At 47.5% G+C, this 17,699-nt stretch overlaps 1 protein-coding gene and 1 long non-coding RNA gene across 3 annotated transcripts in view; both read right to left on the bottom strand.

Moving 5' to 3' along the window:
• The window catches only part of ALPL (alkaline phosphatase, biomineralization associated), a 70,127-nt gene that overhangs the window by 6,473 nt on the left and 45,955 nt on the right, over positions 1-17,699 (bottom strand). For both annotated transcript variants that reach the window (XM_079987046.1, XM_079987047.1), the window contains exons 7-11: positions 12,079-12,222; positions 10,756-10,825; positions 9,036-9,170; positions 8,045-8,236; positions 3,255-3,374 (exon numbers count right to left, since the gene is read on the bottom strand). In XM_079987046.1, the coding sequence (XP_079843172.1) occupies positions 3,255-3,374; positions 8,045-8,236; positions 9,036-9,170; positions 10,756-10,825; positions 12,079-12,222 (661 nt within the window). The remainder of the gene's footprint in view (positions 1-3,254; positions 3,375-8,044; positions 8,237-9,035; positions 9,171-10,755; positions 10,826-12,078; positions 12,223-17,699) is intronic.
• LOC307222271 overlaps positions 1-17,699 on the bottom strand; it is a 65,949-nt gene that overhangs the window by 6,473 nt on the left and 41,777 nt on the right. The gene's annotated exons all lie outside the window — the stretch shown is intronic.

Genomic DNA, 17,699 nt, shown 5'->3' with positions numbered 1-17,699 from the left:
GGCTAGAGCATCCTTCCTTTTGCATGAGATAGAAGGTAGGCATGACCTTACCTGTCCAGGTAACAAAAGGAAGAGTCACACAGCAACCTTCCTCTTTTTGACTTCCTTCACTTTTGACCAGCTTCTAGCTAGGACTGCTCTGCCAGCTCTCAGCTAGCAGAAGCACTGGGATCATTCCCCCATATGGGGTAGATCCACATGTACATATTTGTAACTAAGTCTGCCTTCAGGAATCCAACCGTGAACTGATGTGAGTAAACTTCTTTTATTGAATTTGAATAAGATTGTCATGTCTTTATTCTTTTAAGATGGATTCAAGGGAACTTACAATTCACCAGGAACATACCAGGAACGTACAATTCAATCTGAGACAGACTGAATTGTGTCAAAGTGATTATATCGGTCCTAGAAGTGCTCTTGAATATGATTAGAGGAGACCGGTTGGTGGAAGGTATCCAGGTCGGAGCGAAACAATACAAACTGAAAGCATTTGCAGATGACCTAGTTTTGACCTTACAGGAGCCAGAGCCCAGTACTAAAAGGGTATTACAACTGATTTATTAGTTTGGTCGAGTGGCAGGATTTAAACTTAATAAGCAAAAAACTAAGGTTTTGGAAAAAAATTTGACTTCTTCAGAATCAGAAAGGTTTCATAAAGAGACAGAATTAAATGTGGTTAAAAAAGTGAGATACCTAGGGGTAAATAGAACAGGAACTTATTTAAAGACAATTATGAAAAATGTTGGTCTGAAATTAAAAGGGATTTAGATGTTTGGTCAAGACTGAAACTTTCTTTGACAGGACGTATTGCTGCAATTAAGATGAATGTATTGCCAAAAATGTTATTTTTGTTTCAAACTTTGCAGATTGTGGACAAAGTAGAGTGTTTTGGGAGGTGGCAGAGAGATATTTCAAGATTTGTCTGGCAGGGCAAAAAGCCCAGAATTAAGTTTAAGATATTAAAAGGTAAAGGTAAAGGTACCCCTGCCCGTACGGGCCAGTCTTGACAGACTCTGGGGTTGTGTGCCCATCTCACTTAAGAGGCCAGGGGCCAGCGCTGTCCGGAGACACTTCCGGGTCACGTGGCCAGCGTGACATCGCTGCTCTGGCCAGAGCCAGAGCCGCACACGGAAACGCCGTTTACCTTCCCGCTGGTAAGCGGTCCCTATTTATCTACTTGCACCCGGAGGTGCTTTCGAACTGCTAGGTTGGCAGGCGCTGGGACCGAGCAGCGGGAGCGCACCCCGCTCGGCAAGCCCTAGGCGCTGAGGCTTTAACCCACAGCGCCACCTGCGTCACTGATGCTAAAGAAAGAGGGGGATTTGCCCTGCCGGACTTAAAGTTGTATTATGAATCAGCAGCTTTCTGCTGGTTGAAAGATTGGCTACTTCTTGAGAAAACTGATGTTTTAGATTTGGAAGGATTCAACAATGCGTTTGGGTGGCATGCATATCTATGGTATGACAAGGCTAAAATACATAAGAATTTTAAGAACCATGTTGTCAGAAAAGCCGTATTTAATGTCTGGTTGAAATATAAAGACTTATTGGAAAACAAGACCCCAAGGTGGTTATCACCAATGGAGGCTAAGGCCGTGAAAAAACTCAATATGGAGGCCAAATGGCCGAAATATTGGGAAATAATAGAAAAAGATGGAGTTAACTGGAGGTTGCAGAGTATGGACAAAATAAAAGATAAAGTGCGAGATTGGCTACATTATGCTCAGATTAAAGAAGTTTTTAAGTTGGATAAAAAGGTAAGATTCCAGGTGGAAAAATCAAAGTTAGAAACTGAACTGTTAGAACCCAGCTCTAAGATACTTTCAAGAATGTATAATTTGCTGTTAAAATGGAATACACAGGATGAAACGGTCAAATCAGCCATGATAAAATGGGCACAGGACATAGGGTACAACATCATGTTTGCTGACTGGGAAAAGTTATGGACTACAGGTTTGAGATTTACGGCATGTAATGCTTTGAAAGAAAATATTATGAAAATGATATACAGGTGGTACATGACCCCAGTCAAGCTTGCAAAGATATACCATGTGTCTGATAATAAATGTTGGAAGTGTAAACAAGCTGAAGGAACATTCTTTCACCTCTGGTGGACTTGCCCTAGAGTGAAGGTTTTCTGGGAAATTATTTACAATGAACTGAAAAAGGTATTTAAGTATACCTTCCCTAAGAAACCAGAGGCCTTTCTCTTGGGCATTGTTGGTCAGAGTGTGCAAAAGAAGGATCGAACCTTTTTTATGTACGCTACAACAGCAGCAAGGATACTCATCGCTAAAAGCTGGAAAACTCAAGAATTACCCACACTGGAAGAATGGCAGATGCAACTGATAGACTATATGGAATTGGCGGAGATGACGGGCAGAATCCGAGACCTGGGAGAAGAACTGGTGGAGGAAGACTGGAAGAAATTCAAGGACTATCTACAAAAACATTGTAAATTGTATGATTGTTAAGAAAGATGTAAGATTAGCAAAAACATGGCTTCAACAAACTAGTTATAAAGAATATAAATTTAAATTCAACTGGAAGATGAAAAGATAAATCTGGGATAAGTAATATTTTATGATTAAGCTTCAGTAAGTGTATGTTAAACCCCAAAATTTGAGATATTAAATATTGGAAAATTATATTATATGAATTAAATCAAGTTAATAATTTGCTGGTAAAACTTATGTTTAGAAAGCAGGAACAAGAGATGTGAGGAAGTCCAAAGTTGAGAATGAAATGTGGATAATGGAAAATATTATGTTATTATGTATGTTTTCTATTGGTTATACAAAATTTAATAAATATTATTATAAAAAAAAAAATGAATTGTGTCAAAGTGAGAGGCTCACACGAGCCTGCAACCAGCTATCTGCTGTGCATATAAAAAGGGGAATGTAACTCTGCTGCATAAAGGAGCTTGCTAGCGCAAGGTAGGAAGGATATTAATAAACAATATATCCTTTCCTGCCACCCTGAACATTCCCACACATTTCTCTCTATTAAAGTTATTAGACTTCTTAGCCGCTTTGCACAAGGAAAAAGTCTCGAAGCAACTTAGCGGTACGAAATGCAACCTGATAGAACCAGTGCAGAGTTAGAACCCATCTTAAAACTTAGAGCACTGCCGCCCCGCCCCCGGTTAGAATTACCGCCACCATAATGGCCGAGTGGAAGTGGAGGGAGGGGGGTGTAGGCAGGGGTGACTGGGGGTGGGGTAGGGGTGTCCCCTATAGGCCTGGGACTCACTGAAGTTCACTGTGGACACGTTCTCTCTCTCTCCATCGATGACTCTGTACCCGGGTCCATTCCCGTAGAGGATGGAAGTGAAAGGTTTCTTGTCTACATCACTCTGCATCGGGGCCAGACCTAAGTTAAGGGGGGGGAAAGAAATGAAGCACTAGACAGACCTTACGCAGCCACTAAAATATTAATTATCATCATCATTATTGTTGCTGTTGTTGTTATCGTTGTCATCATAGTTTAACAACTGTGAATTTGTCGAATCCTCTTTTTTAAAGTCACCCAGTGTGATGGCCTGGGACTCGGGCTCAGACTCGGAACCAGAGGAGTCTCAGTCGGCACCGGATCCTTTGCCTCAGGCGGCACCTGAACCAAGTCTGGGGCCTGATCCTGAAGAGTCCCAGTCTGCACAGGTTCCCCTGCAACAAACACCAGCTGGGCCAAGTCAGGGGCCTGAGCCTGCCCTGGCTCCAGATGCGGGGATTCCCTCGTTGCCTCCAGCTGGGCCATCACTTACAGCTGCTCCACTACCAGTTGGGTCAGGGGAGGCTGAGGCGGCCCCTGGGTCTAGCAACCCACCCACGTCTCCCGAGCTGCAGAGACTAAGGTCTGAGAGAAGGAGAGACCTGAGTACTCGCAGGAGGAGTGCTCGCCTTCGGGCGAGACAGGGAGGTGAGTCACCAGGGGATCCGGACCAGTCATTACCCCGACAAAGACAAAAGGCTGTCGGACCCCACCCCAGGTTGCGGGAGCAACATTGCTGTTTGCTAGAACCTGCCTGAGACCCTGTGCCTGACCTTGCCTGGTTTCCTGCCTCATGTCCTGTCTTGGCCCTGTTGGACTGACTCCTCGCAGAACCCTTGGATTCGGGACCGGACCTGGACCACGTTGCTCGGGTTACCCCGGGCCCAGCACACCCAAGCTGTGTCAGGGACGGTGTTGAGGAGGGCTGCACTGAGGAAGAATGGTGGGAGCCACCCCCTCCCCCTGCTCCTGATCCTGAATCTTCCCAGGAGTAGGACAGTATAGATTTGGAACAGTGGTTTGCCGAGGGGCACAGTTCAGAAGGCAGAAGCTGGGAAATACTGAATGGGGAATAGCTAGGAGAAGAACACTGGAAAAGAGAGGGTTAACAGATTCACAGTCATTGGACATCATTCCTCTGCCCAAGGTCACGAAGAGCTCAGAAAGTCTCGGAACAGAAAGTGCAGAGGGTGCAAGCTCAAGATGTAGGAATGATGTAGATTAACAGGGACGGAGGGGGGGGTGATCCTTAATTGGGAGCACCACCATTTCTAGGAGATGTGTTCTTTGTTCTCTCGCTGTGATTATTAAAGATTCTAACTGGTAAGACCTTCCTTTCGTTTGATCTTCTTATCTACTGCCACGGGGGGGGGGGGGAGCTGATTCCCCGAAGCCTGACAGGTTGGTGGCCATCGCTTCCTGTGATCTGCCATGGATTCTTTAGTTGAGATTCCTGCATTGCAGGGGCTGGACTAAATGGCCCCTGGGTTTCCTTCCAACTTTACGATTCTACGATTCTACCTCCTGTGGGAAGGAGTTCCACAGTTTAACTATGTGCTTGCTACATGAAGAAGGACTTTCTTTCCTCCGTCCTAAGAATCAGCTTCATTGAATACCCATGAGTTCCAGTGTTAAGTTGAGAGGGAGAAAAGCTTTCCTCTGTTCACCTTCTCCAGGTCACTCAGTGGGACACCTGCAGTTCAATGGCGTTTTACTGGTGTTTTATTGAGCAGCGGGTCCTTGCAGGACCCAAATTAACCAGGACATTAAAGGCATGACAATACTATGGAGTTATGGGATATGCACTGACTGGAAGCGGCCCAGTGTAACCGTCCCAATGTTTTTGCAGGCATAAACAGTCTGGGAAACGGGGTTGGGTGTGAATGGGCACAAATCACCTTTGGAAAATGCAGCCATGTTCCCAGACAATTTTCACTTCCCTGGGCTAAACACACCTGGTTCCTCTTAGCCATTCCAATCTTTGCTTGAAACTCTTTTAGTTTGCCTACGTTCTTTTTTAAGTGCAGCACCTGAACTGAACACAGCACTCCATACAAGCTCAGAGTAATGCAGAATAAAGCAGAACTGATGCTTCTTGCAACTTGGAAACAAGAGTTCTGTTAAACCAGCTTAAAAATCGGATTAGCCTTTTTGGCTTCTGTGTCACACTGCTGGCTCGTGTTCAACTTGTGGTTGGCCAGACAGGTGATAGGGCAACATATAAATACTTGATATAAATCAATTGTGGTGATTGGAGGTGGAATTATGTGGAGCATCCAAGAAGCTCTGGGCAGGAACATCTTCCTGATATCTTTTTTTTTTTTTTTAAGGTGATAAGTGATTAGAACCATGTAGCAATCCTATCTTGCATTTAAGCAAGGCAGGGCTGGGTGGCAATTCCTGAGAAACAGATGCCCTGCCAGTTTTAACAATTTTTACAACAACAACAACAACTTTACTTATACCCTGCTCAGCTGACTGGATTGCCCCAGCCACTCTGGGAGGTTTCCAAGTTCCAGCGTAATAAAACCACATTAAAAAACCAAATATTATTTTTTTATATATACAGGGCTGCCTTCAGATGTCTTCTAAAAGTTGTGTAGTTTTTTTTTTATCTCCTTGACATCTGATGGGAGGGCGTTCCACAGGGCAGGTGCCACTACCGAGAAGGCCCTCTGTCTGGTTCCCTGTAATCTCACTTCTCGCAGGGAGGAAACAGCCAGAAGGCCATCGGAGCTGGACCTCAGTGTCCGGACTGAACGGTGGGGGTGGAGATGCTTCTTTTGGTATACTGGGCCGAGGCTGTTTAGGGCTTTACATGTCAGCACCAACACTTTGAATTGTGCTCAGAAACGTACTGGGAGCCAGTGAAGATCCTTTAGTACCAGGGTTACCAGTCTAGCTGCCACATTCCGAGTCACCTTCAAAGGTAGCCCCATGTAGATCACATTGCAGTAGTCCAAACAGGAGACAGCCAGAGCATGCACCACTCTGGCAAGACAGTCTGTGAGCAGCGATTAACCATTCTGCCCTGAATTTCATGGCATGCGGCAGTGTTTGCATTCCTCTGCAGTTCGGCTTCTGCCAAAAAGTTATTAGTTTCCCTGTCTTCTGTGGCAAGAGTATGTAACTTACACAATATATGTAATTAATTAGATAAATTGTGTTGTTATTATGTTATTCCACACCATTCATTTCAATGCCAATGAAACACAATGTAAATGGGTCAAAACAATGTAATCCATTTCGTACTGTTTGCAGACTGAAAGCAGCAGCGGCAGCAGTGAACACCTAATTGATTTCTGCTACATTGATTTCTGTTCCAAACACAGGACAAGTTAGTGAACCTCGGTAATTTCCACTCCTCTTTCTGTTTTCATGTGAATTTTTTGACATCCCTGATCATCAGCAGGGGTCCTGTTTTGTTGCAGGAAAGCGGAATGAATCTGAAGTTATTTTTTTAAAAAACTAAAACCATGCCTGCCTGCTAGAAGTTTTTAACTCTGCTCTGGGAAATATTCCAAAACACTGTAAACGTTAACCACAAATGTTTCTTTGGAAATTAGCGTGGAGAATGCTCCAGCAAACCCTCAGGGGGTCCATCTGCAATTATCTTTACAGAGAATAAGTATGTGGACAGACCCACAAACACATGCCCGACACCCACACGGGACACCCACTTCAGTCGGTCATCTCCAAGAACAAGGCTGGTTGATGTGAAAGCAGAAAGATGTCTGGAGAGCACCTGAAACTCTTTGCTTGTATGGCCACCCGCCCAAGATAGGGTTGTTCTGTGTCAGGAATTTCCCAGACATAGCTGGGAATCGGCTGTCAGAAACAGGGGCCGGGTGTCAGGGGCTGGACTGAGGAGGAATGGTGGGGACCACTGCCCCCCCCTTCTCCTGAACCTTCCTGAGAACAGGAGGACCGTATAGATTTAGAACAGTGGTTTGCAGAAGGGCATAGCTCAGAGGCTGCAGAGGGGAAATATTGGGAGGGGAACAGCAGGGGAGAGACAGCTGACAGACTCAGTGTCTTTGGAAAGCATTCCTGACACCACCCTCCCAGGACCAGGCAGCCATTGAGAGTAGTAGAACAGAAAGTGCAGAGGCAGAAAGCTCAGATCAGCCAATGTAGGGATGACGTATAATAGGAGAGACGGAGCTGGTGGGACTTTACTCAGAGTGACGCCATTATTTAAGGGAAACTACATTCCTTCTCTCTCTGTGAACATTGAATAAATTACTTAGTAAGACTTCTTCTTGTTTATCTGGTTCTTGGCTACTGCCATGGAAGGGGTAGGATTCTCTGAAGCCTGACACCAGGTGGAAATTGTTGAAATGTCTTGAAAAATACAGGCATACAGCAACTCGCGTCAGTAGTGTCGTTTTGGGCGATGTCCCTTAAAAATAGCTCAAAAACTTCTTCTTTTTAGATTTTGCAAAAAAAAAAAGTCGCTCAACAACTTTGGCAAGCTGAGGCAGAGCAGTTGCCTGCCCCTCCATTCCAATGACAGAAACTGACCAGCTTGGTAGCTGAATCGTACTTCGGTACTGCACCTCTCTCTACATTAAAACAACAACAAAAAGCTCCACATTTTCAAGCTGCAATGAAGTGGGAAAAGACGGTGGGAACAGGGGGGAGATGAAAACACTACTGCGACTCTTAAATGTCAAGAATGGCCCCTCCAGGTGGTTGCAAACTGCGACCATAGGGCATGTTTAACCTCTCATCTACGCTGTGGATGTCAGCTTGTGTGCGTGTCAACATACCAAAAATGGGATTGCCGCGGGGCGTATACCCTCCAAAAGTGAAGACGTGGGAATGATCTGCAGTAACCACGGTCAGGGTATCCTCAGAAGAGGTCATGATATCAGCCCGGCCAATTGCCCGATCCATCTCCACAGCTTCATGCAAAGCCTGCTTTGCTTTTCCTTCGTGGTGTCCATGGTCAATCCTGCCTCCTGCGGAAGGAATTATTAGAATCAGAAAACTGTAAGAAGCGCCCCAGTTGTCCTCTAGTCCCAACCCTTACAATGCAGGAATTGCTGCTGAAGAATCCCTGGCAGATGGCCATCCAATCTCTGCTTAAATATCTCCAGCAAAGGAGAGCCCACCAACACTCAAATATTATCATCATTACTAAAATTGAATTTGTACTCTGCCCTTCAGAATTCGGATTCTGAAATTCCCAGGGCAGTACATAACAATATGTTAGGATACACAAATTTATACAAACATCTTCCATAAAACCAGCAATTTATATAAGAAAACCAGCCACCAGAAACCAAAATCAGAGACAATCAGTCCTTAACCTGTTTCATATGTTGTTGTTTTACCGCCAACAGACCACAGTCAGAATCCAGTTTGTTTCAACCATGGTTTGGTGTTATGTGTGAACTTGGCCACGGTTTGCTTGGCAGCCCCACCCCAGATGCTCACCGAGCTACAAAGGCACGAGGGCAAGAGCAGCTGGAAAGCAAACCATACTTTGAAGAAGCAAACCATGGTTTGTTTGTCTGTGGGACAACTCATGGCTTGCTAAACCAACAATGGCTTAAAAGAAACCACGGTGTTGTGTTGTATATGAACCAGGGGTTTCTTCATTCCTTTGGTGCTTTAAGAATATAAGAAGGTCCTGCTGGATCAGGACCTGTCACCCTCCACAATTGCTGCATAACTGGCCTTTGAATCAGCATGCAGGAACAGTGGTCCCTCCTACGATGGTCCCTTGCCTTCTCCACACCTTCTTCCTCCTCTCACCTTCTACTAGAAGGAAGAAGCCAAGAGGGTTCTTCTGGAGGATTTTGACGGCCACCTCCACCATTTCCGTCAGAGAAGGGTCTGTTTCGTTGTTCCTGTTCAGCTCGTACACCAGGTCAATCGGCTCAAAGAGGCCTGTGGACGAAAGCCAGAGGTGTGAGTGACAGCCTCGTTAACTCTCATGCTCCATTCGAGTCCCTGATCTCACTTAAATAATGATATTGTCTGAGTATTACATGTTTGCATTTTTCCACAACGCTGGCATAGCATGCAGCCAACATAGTCAGGGCCGGCTCTAACATTGGACAGAGTCAGCTGGCTGCTTCAGGCAGCAGATGCCAAGGGTGTTTGAGGCACACATGTTGCCTAATAATATTTTTTATTATTTTTTATTAAATATGTATACCACCCTTCATCAGTGGATCTCAGGGTGGTTCACAACATTAAAAATACACAAAAGACATAATAAAAATAAGAACGAAAACAAACCAATAATCTCCCCCTCCCACAACACATATAAAAGGGCATTGGCTGTTAATCAGCCAAAGGCCTGGTTGAAGAGGAACATTTTTGCCTAAAGGCGTATAATGAAGGTGCCAGGTGAGCCTCCTTGGGGAGAGAATTCCACAAACAGGGAGCCAGTGCAGATAAGGCCCGTTCTTGTGTTGCCAGCCTCAGGACCTCGCATGGAGGAGGTACATGAAGAAGGGCCTCAAATGATGGACACAGAGTTGGTTTATATGGGGTGAGGAGGTGTCTGAGGTATTGTAGTCCTGAGCAGTTTAAGGGCTTATAGGTAAAAACCAGCACTTTGAATTGGGCCCAGAAACTAATTGGCAGCCAGTGCATTATGCTCAAACTGCCTCGCCATGGCAACCCAGCCGCCAAATTCTGCACCAGCTGAAGTTTCCGAGCCATCTTCAGAGGCAGCCCCATGTACTGCAGTAATCTAACCCTCCTGGTCGATTGTTTGGGAGCTTCAGAAGCTTTCTTCAGCCCGAAAATCACAGCGACCGATGCCAACAGACATCGGCACATTTAGGGATCCACAGAGTTTGTGCAGCTTGCACAAGAGACCTCAGCAACTCAGCATTTTGGCTAATCTACTTTATTTACATATAAGCACACACGGAGCACTGCAACATGACTCCCTCTCTCTCTAGCATCAGACAGCAAAATGAAAGAACATCCTGTCTCCATCACTTTCCACTCTGTGGAGTCAAAATGTATATCGTCATGTGATAGACAACAATCCCATGACTGCAATCACAGAGCAGGAATTCTAACAGTTACCAACGCATAGACAACAGTAGCTAGGTTGTCTCTGTCCAGACAGGGGTGCACCTGGGCCACCAGCCGAAGCTGATGGAAGGCACTCGGGGCCACTGAGGCCACCTGAACCTCGAGCAACAGCAAAGGATCCAGGAAGACCCCCAAGCTACATACCCACTCCTTCAGAGGAAGTGTAACTCCCTCAATAGCAGTCAACATCCCATCTATTTGGTCTAGGAAACCACCCACTAAGATTGCCTCTGTCTTATCTGGATTGAGCTTCAGTTTGTTGGCTCTCATCCAGTCCATTACTGAGGCAAGGCAATGGTCCAGCACTTCCACTGCCTCACCTGCAGATGTAAAGGAGAAATAGAGCTGAGTGCCATCAGCCTATTGCTGACAACTTAATCCAAAATTCTGGATCACCCCTCATGAACTAGAAACTCACCCATTAAATAGTCCACCTTGTTCAGGTCAAGCTTCATCAGTTCTGTCCGATTCCACACATAAAAGGCATTCTGGGGAGTGGGGGGGGGGGGAGAGAGAGAGAGAGAGAGAGAGAGAGAGAGAGAGAGAGAGAAGAATCAATTTGCCACTGAGGAGCACCTTTGGTGGTCGTCTACTAAACTGGTGCAGTGATGAGGTGAAATAGCAGTACTTCCAAGAGGTTGTATGGATTGGGCCCCTCTCATCAAGGCCACTGGGTTTGTTTTCATGACTATAGTAGAGTGTGAGGATGACCAGGAGGAGAACTGGGACCAAACAGATCCCCAACTGGGATTGTCATTATTGTTGTGGGTTTGGGGGGATCAGTCTGGGTGATGCCCCCAGTCCTTTCCAGTTCTTGGGGTCCTATAAAAGGTAAAAAAGATAAAGGACCCCTGGACGGTTAAGTCCAGTCAAAATCGACTATGGGGTTGCGGCACTCAAATCTTGCTTTTCAGGCTGAGGGAGCTGTCGTTTGTCCACAGACAGCTTTCCGGGTCATGCGGCCAGCATTGACCAAACCGCTTCTGGCACAACAGAACACACAAAACCAGAGCACACGAAAACACCATTTACCTTCCCGCCGCAGCGGTACCTATTTATCTACTTGTGCTGGTGTGCTTTCGAATTGCTAGGTTGGCAGGAGCTGGGACAGAGCAACGAGAGCTCACCCCGCCATGGGGATTTGAACCACCAACCTTCTGATCGGCAAGCCCAAGAGGCTCAGTGGTTTAGACTACAATGCCATGAGGTCTTATATCCAGTGAGGGTTAGGATCTAAGAGAAGATTCTGTTGCTGAACTGGTTAGACAGGTTTCTTTGTAAGTCATTGACCTTAGCTGGCCATATAAGTGTCCTGATCAGCATCCCAGAAGAACGGGCCACAAGAGCTACAACTGAAGGATGGTTCCCTCCAGGCTCATGGACCCCACTCTCCTTGCTGCTAGGTAGGAGAACAAGAGACAGAGAGCTGAGCCAGAAACAGGTTGGAAGCTGGAAGACCAAAGACCTGCTTGCTCTGTGCTGGACCCCAAGGAGCGACTGATGGAGACGCAAGATCTGTTGGAGCGTCAATGCCGTGAGCATCTCATGCTCAGGTTGGATATTTGTGTGAATCAAACCGTATATTCTACAGACACCTCAGCCTCTGCCAACCTTCACCCCAAGGAAATCAAACTCTGGGAAAGCCCCTGGCTGCTCGAGATTGGGGTGGGGTGGAATATCATTGCAATCATAATCGCCACTCCAGACTTCACCGGGAGGGTTCCAAAAATGTCCCATTTACCTTATCCTTTGGTTTTGTCTTCCTCCATGCCTCAATGAGGTTCCTGCCATCCAGCCGAGTCCCCCTGAACTTCTCCTCGTTCGGATATTCCACATCGCTGGTGTTCTTGGGGAACATGTACTTCCGACCCCCTCCCATAATCACCTGAGCAGAAGGCAAGGAAAGGAGTCTGTTTCTACCTGGCATGCAAGGTGAGCATGGACATCACAGTATCGCTTGGATCGAAAAGACTTTCAGAGCGGCTTGCAAAGCTTGAGGCTGCAGTTAGAAGAGGACGATGTGCTCAGCTGAGAAAAAAGATACCAGTGGCTGAGCCAAGGCCATTCTGCCTCCTGACTGGGCAAGGCTTTGGTGCAGGGCCACAGGCCAGTGGTGAGACACGTGAGGAAAGCCTCAGGTTCAGTCCCTAGAAAAATGCAACCTGTGCTGTTGATAGAAGTAGTACGACCCATGCAACACGTTGGCGACTAATATACACACAAGAATTACCAAAGTAATTATACATTCTTTATCAACCTTCTGAGAAAAATACAAAACCTTGTGCAAAGCCACAGAGACTTACAAACTACCCAACCTAAGATGAGCTTATAATGTCTGGTTTCAATGGATTTTTCAAATGCTTTTGTTTTCTTTATCTTTTTAGGCTTTGCACAAGGTTTTGTATTTTTCTCAGAAGATGGATAAAGAATGTATAATAATTTTGGTAATTATTGTGAGTGTATCAGTCGCCAACGTGTTGCATCAGGTTCAATCCCTGGCAGAGAGTTACAGAGCAGGTAAAAAAAGAAGAAGAGGTAAATGACCTCTGGACGGCTAAGTCCAGTCAAAGCAACTATGGGGTTCCCTCGCTTTCAGGCCAAGGGAGTTGGTGTTTGTCCACAGACAGCTTTCCAGGTCATGCAGCCAGCATGACTAAATTGCTTCTGGCACAATGTGACACCGTGACGGAAAACAGAGTGCACGGAAACACCATTTACTTTCCCGCTGCAGCGGTACCTATTTATCTACTTGCACTGGTGTGCTTTTGAACTGCTAGGTTGGCAGGAGCTGGGACAGAGCAACAGGAGCTCACCCCGTCGCGGGGATTTGAACCGCCCACCTTCCGATTGGCAAGCCCAAGAGGCTCAGTGGTTTAGACCACAGCGCCACCTGCCTCCCTAGTTACAGAGCAGGCTGGCTGGAGTGCTGCTTCTCTGTCCAAGACCCTGCAAACCTGCTGCTGGCCAGAGCAGCAGGTCCTGAGCCTGATGGGCAACAACAAAGCAGCTTAGGGCATCTGCGTCCTGCCCAGTTCTGGCACTGTGTCTACTGCAGCGCCCGACGGGCTCCCACGATAAGGCAGGCAAGCAACCGGGAATGCGAGTCAAGGTGGACAGTTTGTTCCAGTGTAAACAGAACACCGTCTGACTCAGCAGGGTGTATCTAAGGACCTTTCCATGTTCTGGACATTTTATCATGCCACTTTGGCTCTGGGGCAAACGAGAACACCTTGGCTCCAGTTTTGTGGGACAACTGCAGGAATTGTGGTTGTAAGACCTGGATAAACAAACCTCCCAAAATGAGGTTTCAAAGAACCTCCTCTCTCATTCTGCTCAGTTTCCACTTTGCACTGGTTCAGACAGAATAAAAAAGGGGCCTCAGGTGGAGTGTTAGAATGTTAATAGAAAACTTGGCCCAAGAAGGGAATTGCTGAGCAGGCACTAGAGCATAGCTGTCAAGTTGCAGATTTGAAAATAAGGGACCAGCAGCCTCAAAAATAAGGGTTCAGCAGCCAAAATAAGGGATTTTAGTCAACCAGCTGAAATATGAAGTTAAAAGGGACCAGATAATTTGGGAGAGCAGCGCCGGTTTTTAGCCTTTCGTTTCCAGAGGTTGCTGCTCAAGACACCAGCTGATGAAACGCTGCAATTAAATAACTACAAGCAGCAACCACTTTTCACACAAAACGAAGCCCAAGCTATGAAGATGCTGCTGCAGTTCTGTATCTTTTCTCTCATGCTCCATCTGCAGCTCTCAGTTCCATCAGGCGGGGCGGGAGGAGGGGGGGAAATAGCACCCAAAGTAAACCCGCAGATCAGACCATCTATGCTAGTCTACCACTACAAATCTATGGGAGAAGCGCTTGCGGTCCTTCCTCCGCTTTCCCCCTCTATGGTTAGCCCTTGGAACACCTGCCCGTGCCTCCTCCTCCTCTCTCTGAACTGCTTTCTCTATGGTTGCCCTCACTCTCCTCTCAAGGCTCCTCATTCCCAGCGGGGAGGGGCTCCCAGGGGCCGAGGCTGGTGAGAGGAGGCCGGAGGGGGGCAGGCCGGACAGCCAAGCAACACAGTTGGAGCCTCCCTCCTCCCTGGCCGGCAGGGAGGGAGGGAAAGGAGCTGCTTCCTTTCCTGGGAAATTTAAGGGACATCATCAATAAGGGACAGCAGCGGGACAGGGCGCTGGGATAAGGGAGTTTCCCGCCAAATAAGGGACGGTTGACAGCTATGTACTAGAGACATTTTGAAAGGGAAGGAAAAGTCTAAGGAGAGTCCTACATCTGGTTCATAAACCTCTGCAGGTTTAAAAGAGATGCTTCCTGATTGTCTGTCTTCCTGCAATCTGTCCTTTGCTGGCTCTCTGCCCAGCCCAATAGGTGCTTACAATTCAGCTGGGCTGCATCTGTGAAGGCCTGCAACTGAGAGACTGTTTATTTGACCACAATTACGCTTCTTTGCTGGCACTCCAACCTCCTCCTCCGATTTAGGGTCTTAGAAGGTGAATCATACAGTGCAGCAGAACTGGGCCAGGTTGTGGGGTGGGGGGAAAGAGATTTGGAGGGGAATATTTAATTACACACCCAACAGAATTGGCTCGCCCAACATGTAATTATTGCAGAAGAAAGTTAAAATTATTATCTTCTTTTTTTTTTTTAATGGACATATTAAGCTGCTTAAATAACAGGTTCAGCTTTTTGCTTTATTTTTGCCGTGGGTTTATTTGAAGTAGAGAGACACACCCACCCCTATTTATTTACCCCGGGGGGAAATGCGGTGCCGGGTTCCATCGGACGATGCGAGCGGTGAAAGGAGCCCGGAGACTGACCTCTGTCGCTCAAACCACGGTGTGGCTGGGGCCGTTGTGGCAGCCTGTTTGCACTGCCACGGCTGCTGCAACCAAGCTAACATCGCCCCTGGCATTGCCGGCTGTTCCTGGGCCAGGGCTGTTTGGAGGGCGCCCAGCAGTGCTCCAGGCGCCCGCAGGCAGCAGGAATGCGAGGTCATGCCTGGCTTAGCCAGACCTTTGTGCTGGGGGGAGAGCATTCTGTGGGGTTTGTGGCAGGGTGTGGCTGGCACCAGGCCCCTGGCCCTGCCCAATCTTCTGGGCCCCAGCACCTCTCTTGCACGAATCTACGGTTCGCACTCATGCCTTGCTGCTGCTGTTCCTCCTCCACCAGCCGCACGGGGACCCAGCGCCTTCCGCAACCTGCCAGGAAAGCGCACAGTTTTGCCTGGTGAGGAATCTAATTCCATGGCAAGGCCTCAGAAAACTGGGAGTGGGAAGCCAGCTGAGTTTCTGAGCTGCCTGGCTCAGCCTCCTTTGGGCAACCCAGGAGCCCCCATGTGCTTGCATAACATTAGTGGCTTCTAATAACTGGCTTCCTTTGCCTGCGGACTGCAAAAGGCCTCTTCACCCAGAGGAATGAATGCCACAGCGAGCGGCCAGCACCGCATTGAAACAGGCCTCTCCTCCCCCTAACTCTCTCCCTTTCTCTCTCTCTTTTTCCCTCCTGCTTCAGCTAGAAATTTTTCGCCCTGGGGGTATATATTTCATTCTGCGTTTGTTAGATTAAAGTCCTCCGAGAAGCATGGAAAAAGCCCTGTTTCTTCATCCGGGAAATGCCATGCCACCAGGTTCATGGGCACTAGGAAGATCCTGATTGCATATTGATTACTTTTAAAGGCTGAAGAGTTTAAAAAACCCAAAAGACTCTGCATTATACTGAGTCAGACCCTTGATCTGCCTAGCTCAATGTTGTCTACACTGACCGGCAGTAGTGGATCCCCAGGGTTTCAGGCAGAGAAGTTAAGAGGAAAGTTTGTGTCTTTAAAAGATGTCTGGGGGTTGCTTCATCAGGTATGGCAGAGGCAAAGGGTACCTCTGAATCAGGCATAGGCAAATACGGCCCTCCAGATGTTTTGGGACTACAACTCCCATCATCCCTAGCTAACAGGATCAGCGGTCAGGGATGATGGGAGTTGTAGTCCCAAAACATCTGGAGGGCTGAGTTTGCCTACGCCTGCACCTTCCGATCAGCAAGCCCAAGAGGCTCAGTGGTTTAGCATCACTCGTGTCCCTGAAACCTCTGAATTACAAGCTGTTGGGGAGCAAAAGTTTAGAGGAAAGATAAGTCAGAGGCAACAGGAAAGTTTATACAATTATGAGCGGCACAGAGAACAGCACTAGAACTCATGGCTATCCCAAGAAGCTGGATGCTGGAAGACTGAAGACCGATAAAAGAAAGGACTTCTTCAAGTAGTGCGTGGTTAAAACTATGGAACTCCCAGCGGCAGGAAGCAGCGATGACCACACACTAAAGGTAAAGGTACGCCTGCCCGTTATCGGCCAGTCGTGTCCGACTCTAGGGTTGCGCGCTCATCTCGCTCAAGAGGCCGGGAGCCGGCGCTGTCCGAAGACACTTCCGGGTCACGTGGCCAGCGTGACGAAGCTGCAACTGGCAAGCCAGCACCAGTGCCGCACACGGAAACGCCGTTTACCTTCCCGCTATAAAGCGGTACCTATTTATCTACTTGCACTTAGGGGTGCTTTCGAACTGCTAGGTGGGCAGGAGCTGGGACCGAACGACGGGAGCTCACCCCACCACGGGGATTCGAACCGCCGACCATGCGATCGGCAAGTCCTAGGCGCTGAGGTTTTACCCACAGCACCACCTGCGTCCCGACCACACACTAAGATGACTTTAAAAGAGGATTAGACAAATTCATGAAGGAAGAGAAGGCCTTTGACAATGACAGATCTTGGGGTCTCAAATTTCAGCGGCGCCCTGGGCAACGTCAAAATTTGGCGCCCCCACCCTGCCTCAAGCCTTCCATTCTACATCATAGCTGCAGTGCGCCAAAGGCTCCTGTGCAACCAAACTGGTCGCGTCCCCCTAAATCCACCTCTTGGCGACTATGCTCTGCCTTTCAATGGCTGTCACGTGGAAGAGGGAACAAACTTGTTTTCTCCTGCTCTGGAGGGTAGGACTCAAACTAATGGCTCCAAAGTCCTACATTGTCTCCCAGTACGTTTCTGAGCACAATTCAAAGTGTCGGTGCTGACTTTAAAAGCCCTAAACGGCCTCGGTCCAGTATACCTGAAGTAGCGTCTCCACCCCCATCATTCTGCCCGGACCATGAGGTCCAGCTCTGAGGGCCTTCTGGCAGTTCCCTCACTGTGAGAAGCCAAGTTACAGAGAACCAGGCAGAGGGCCTTCTCGGTAGTGGCACCCGCCCTGTGGAATGCCCTCCACCAGATGTCAAAGAGAAGAACAACTACCAGACTTTTAGAAGACATCTGAAGGCAGCCCTGTTTAGGGAAGCTTTTAATGTTTGACAGACTACTCTATTTTAATACTTTGTTGG

Source organism: Podarcis cretensis, assembly GCF_951804945.1.
Source record: "Podarcis cretensis genome assembly, chromosome: 8".
NCBI classification, from domain to species: domain Eukaryota; kingdom Metazoa; phylum Chordata; class Lepidosauria; order Squamata; family Lacertidae; genus Podarcis; species Podarcis cretensis.
Note: the sequence above shows the minus strand (reverse complement) of the source record. Positions and strands in the feature narration are given on the sequence as shown.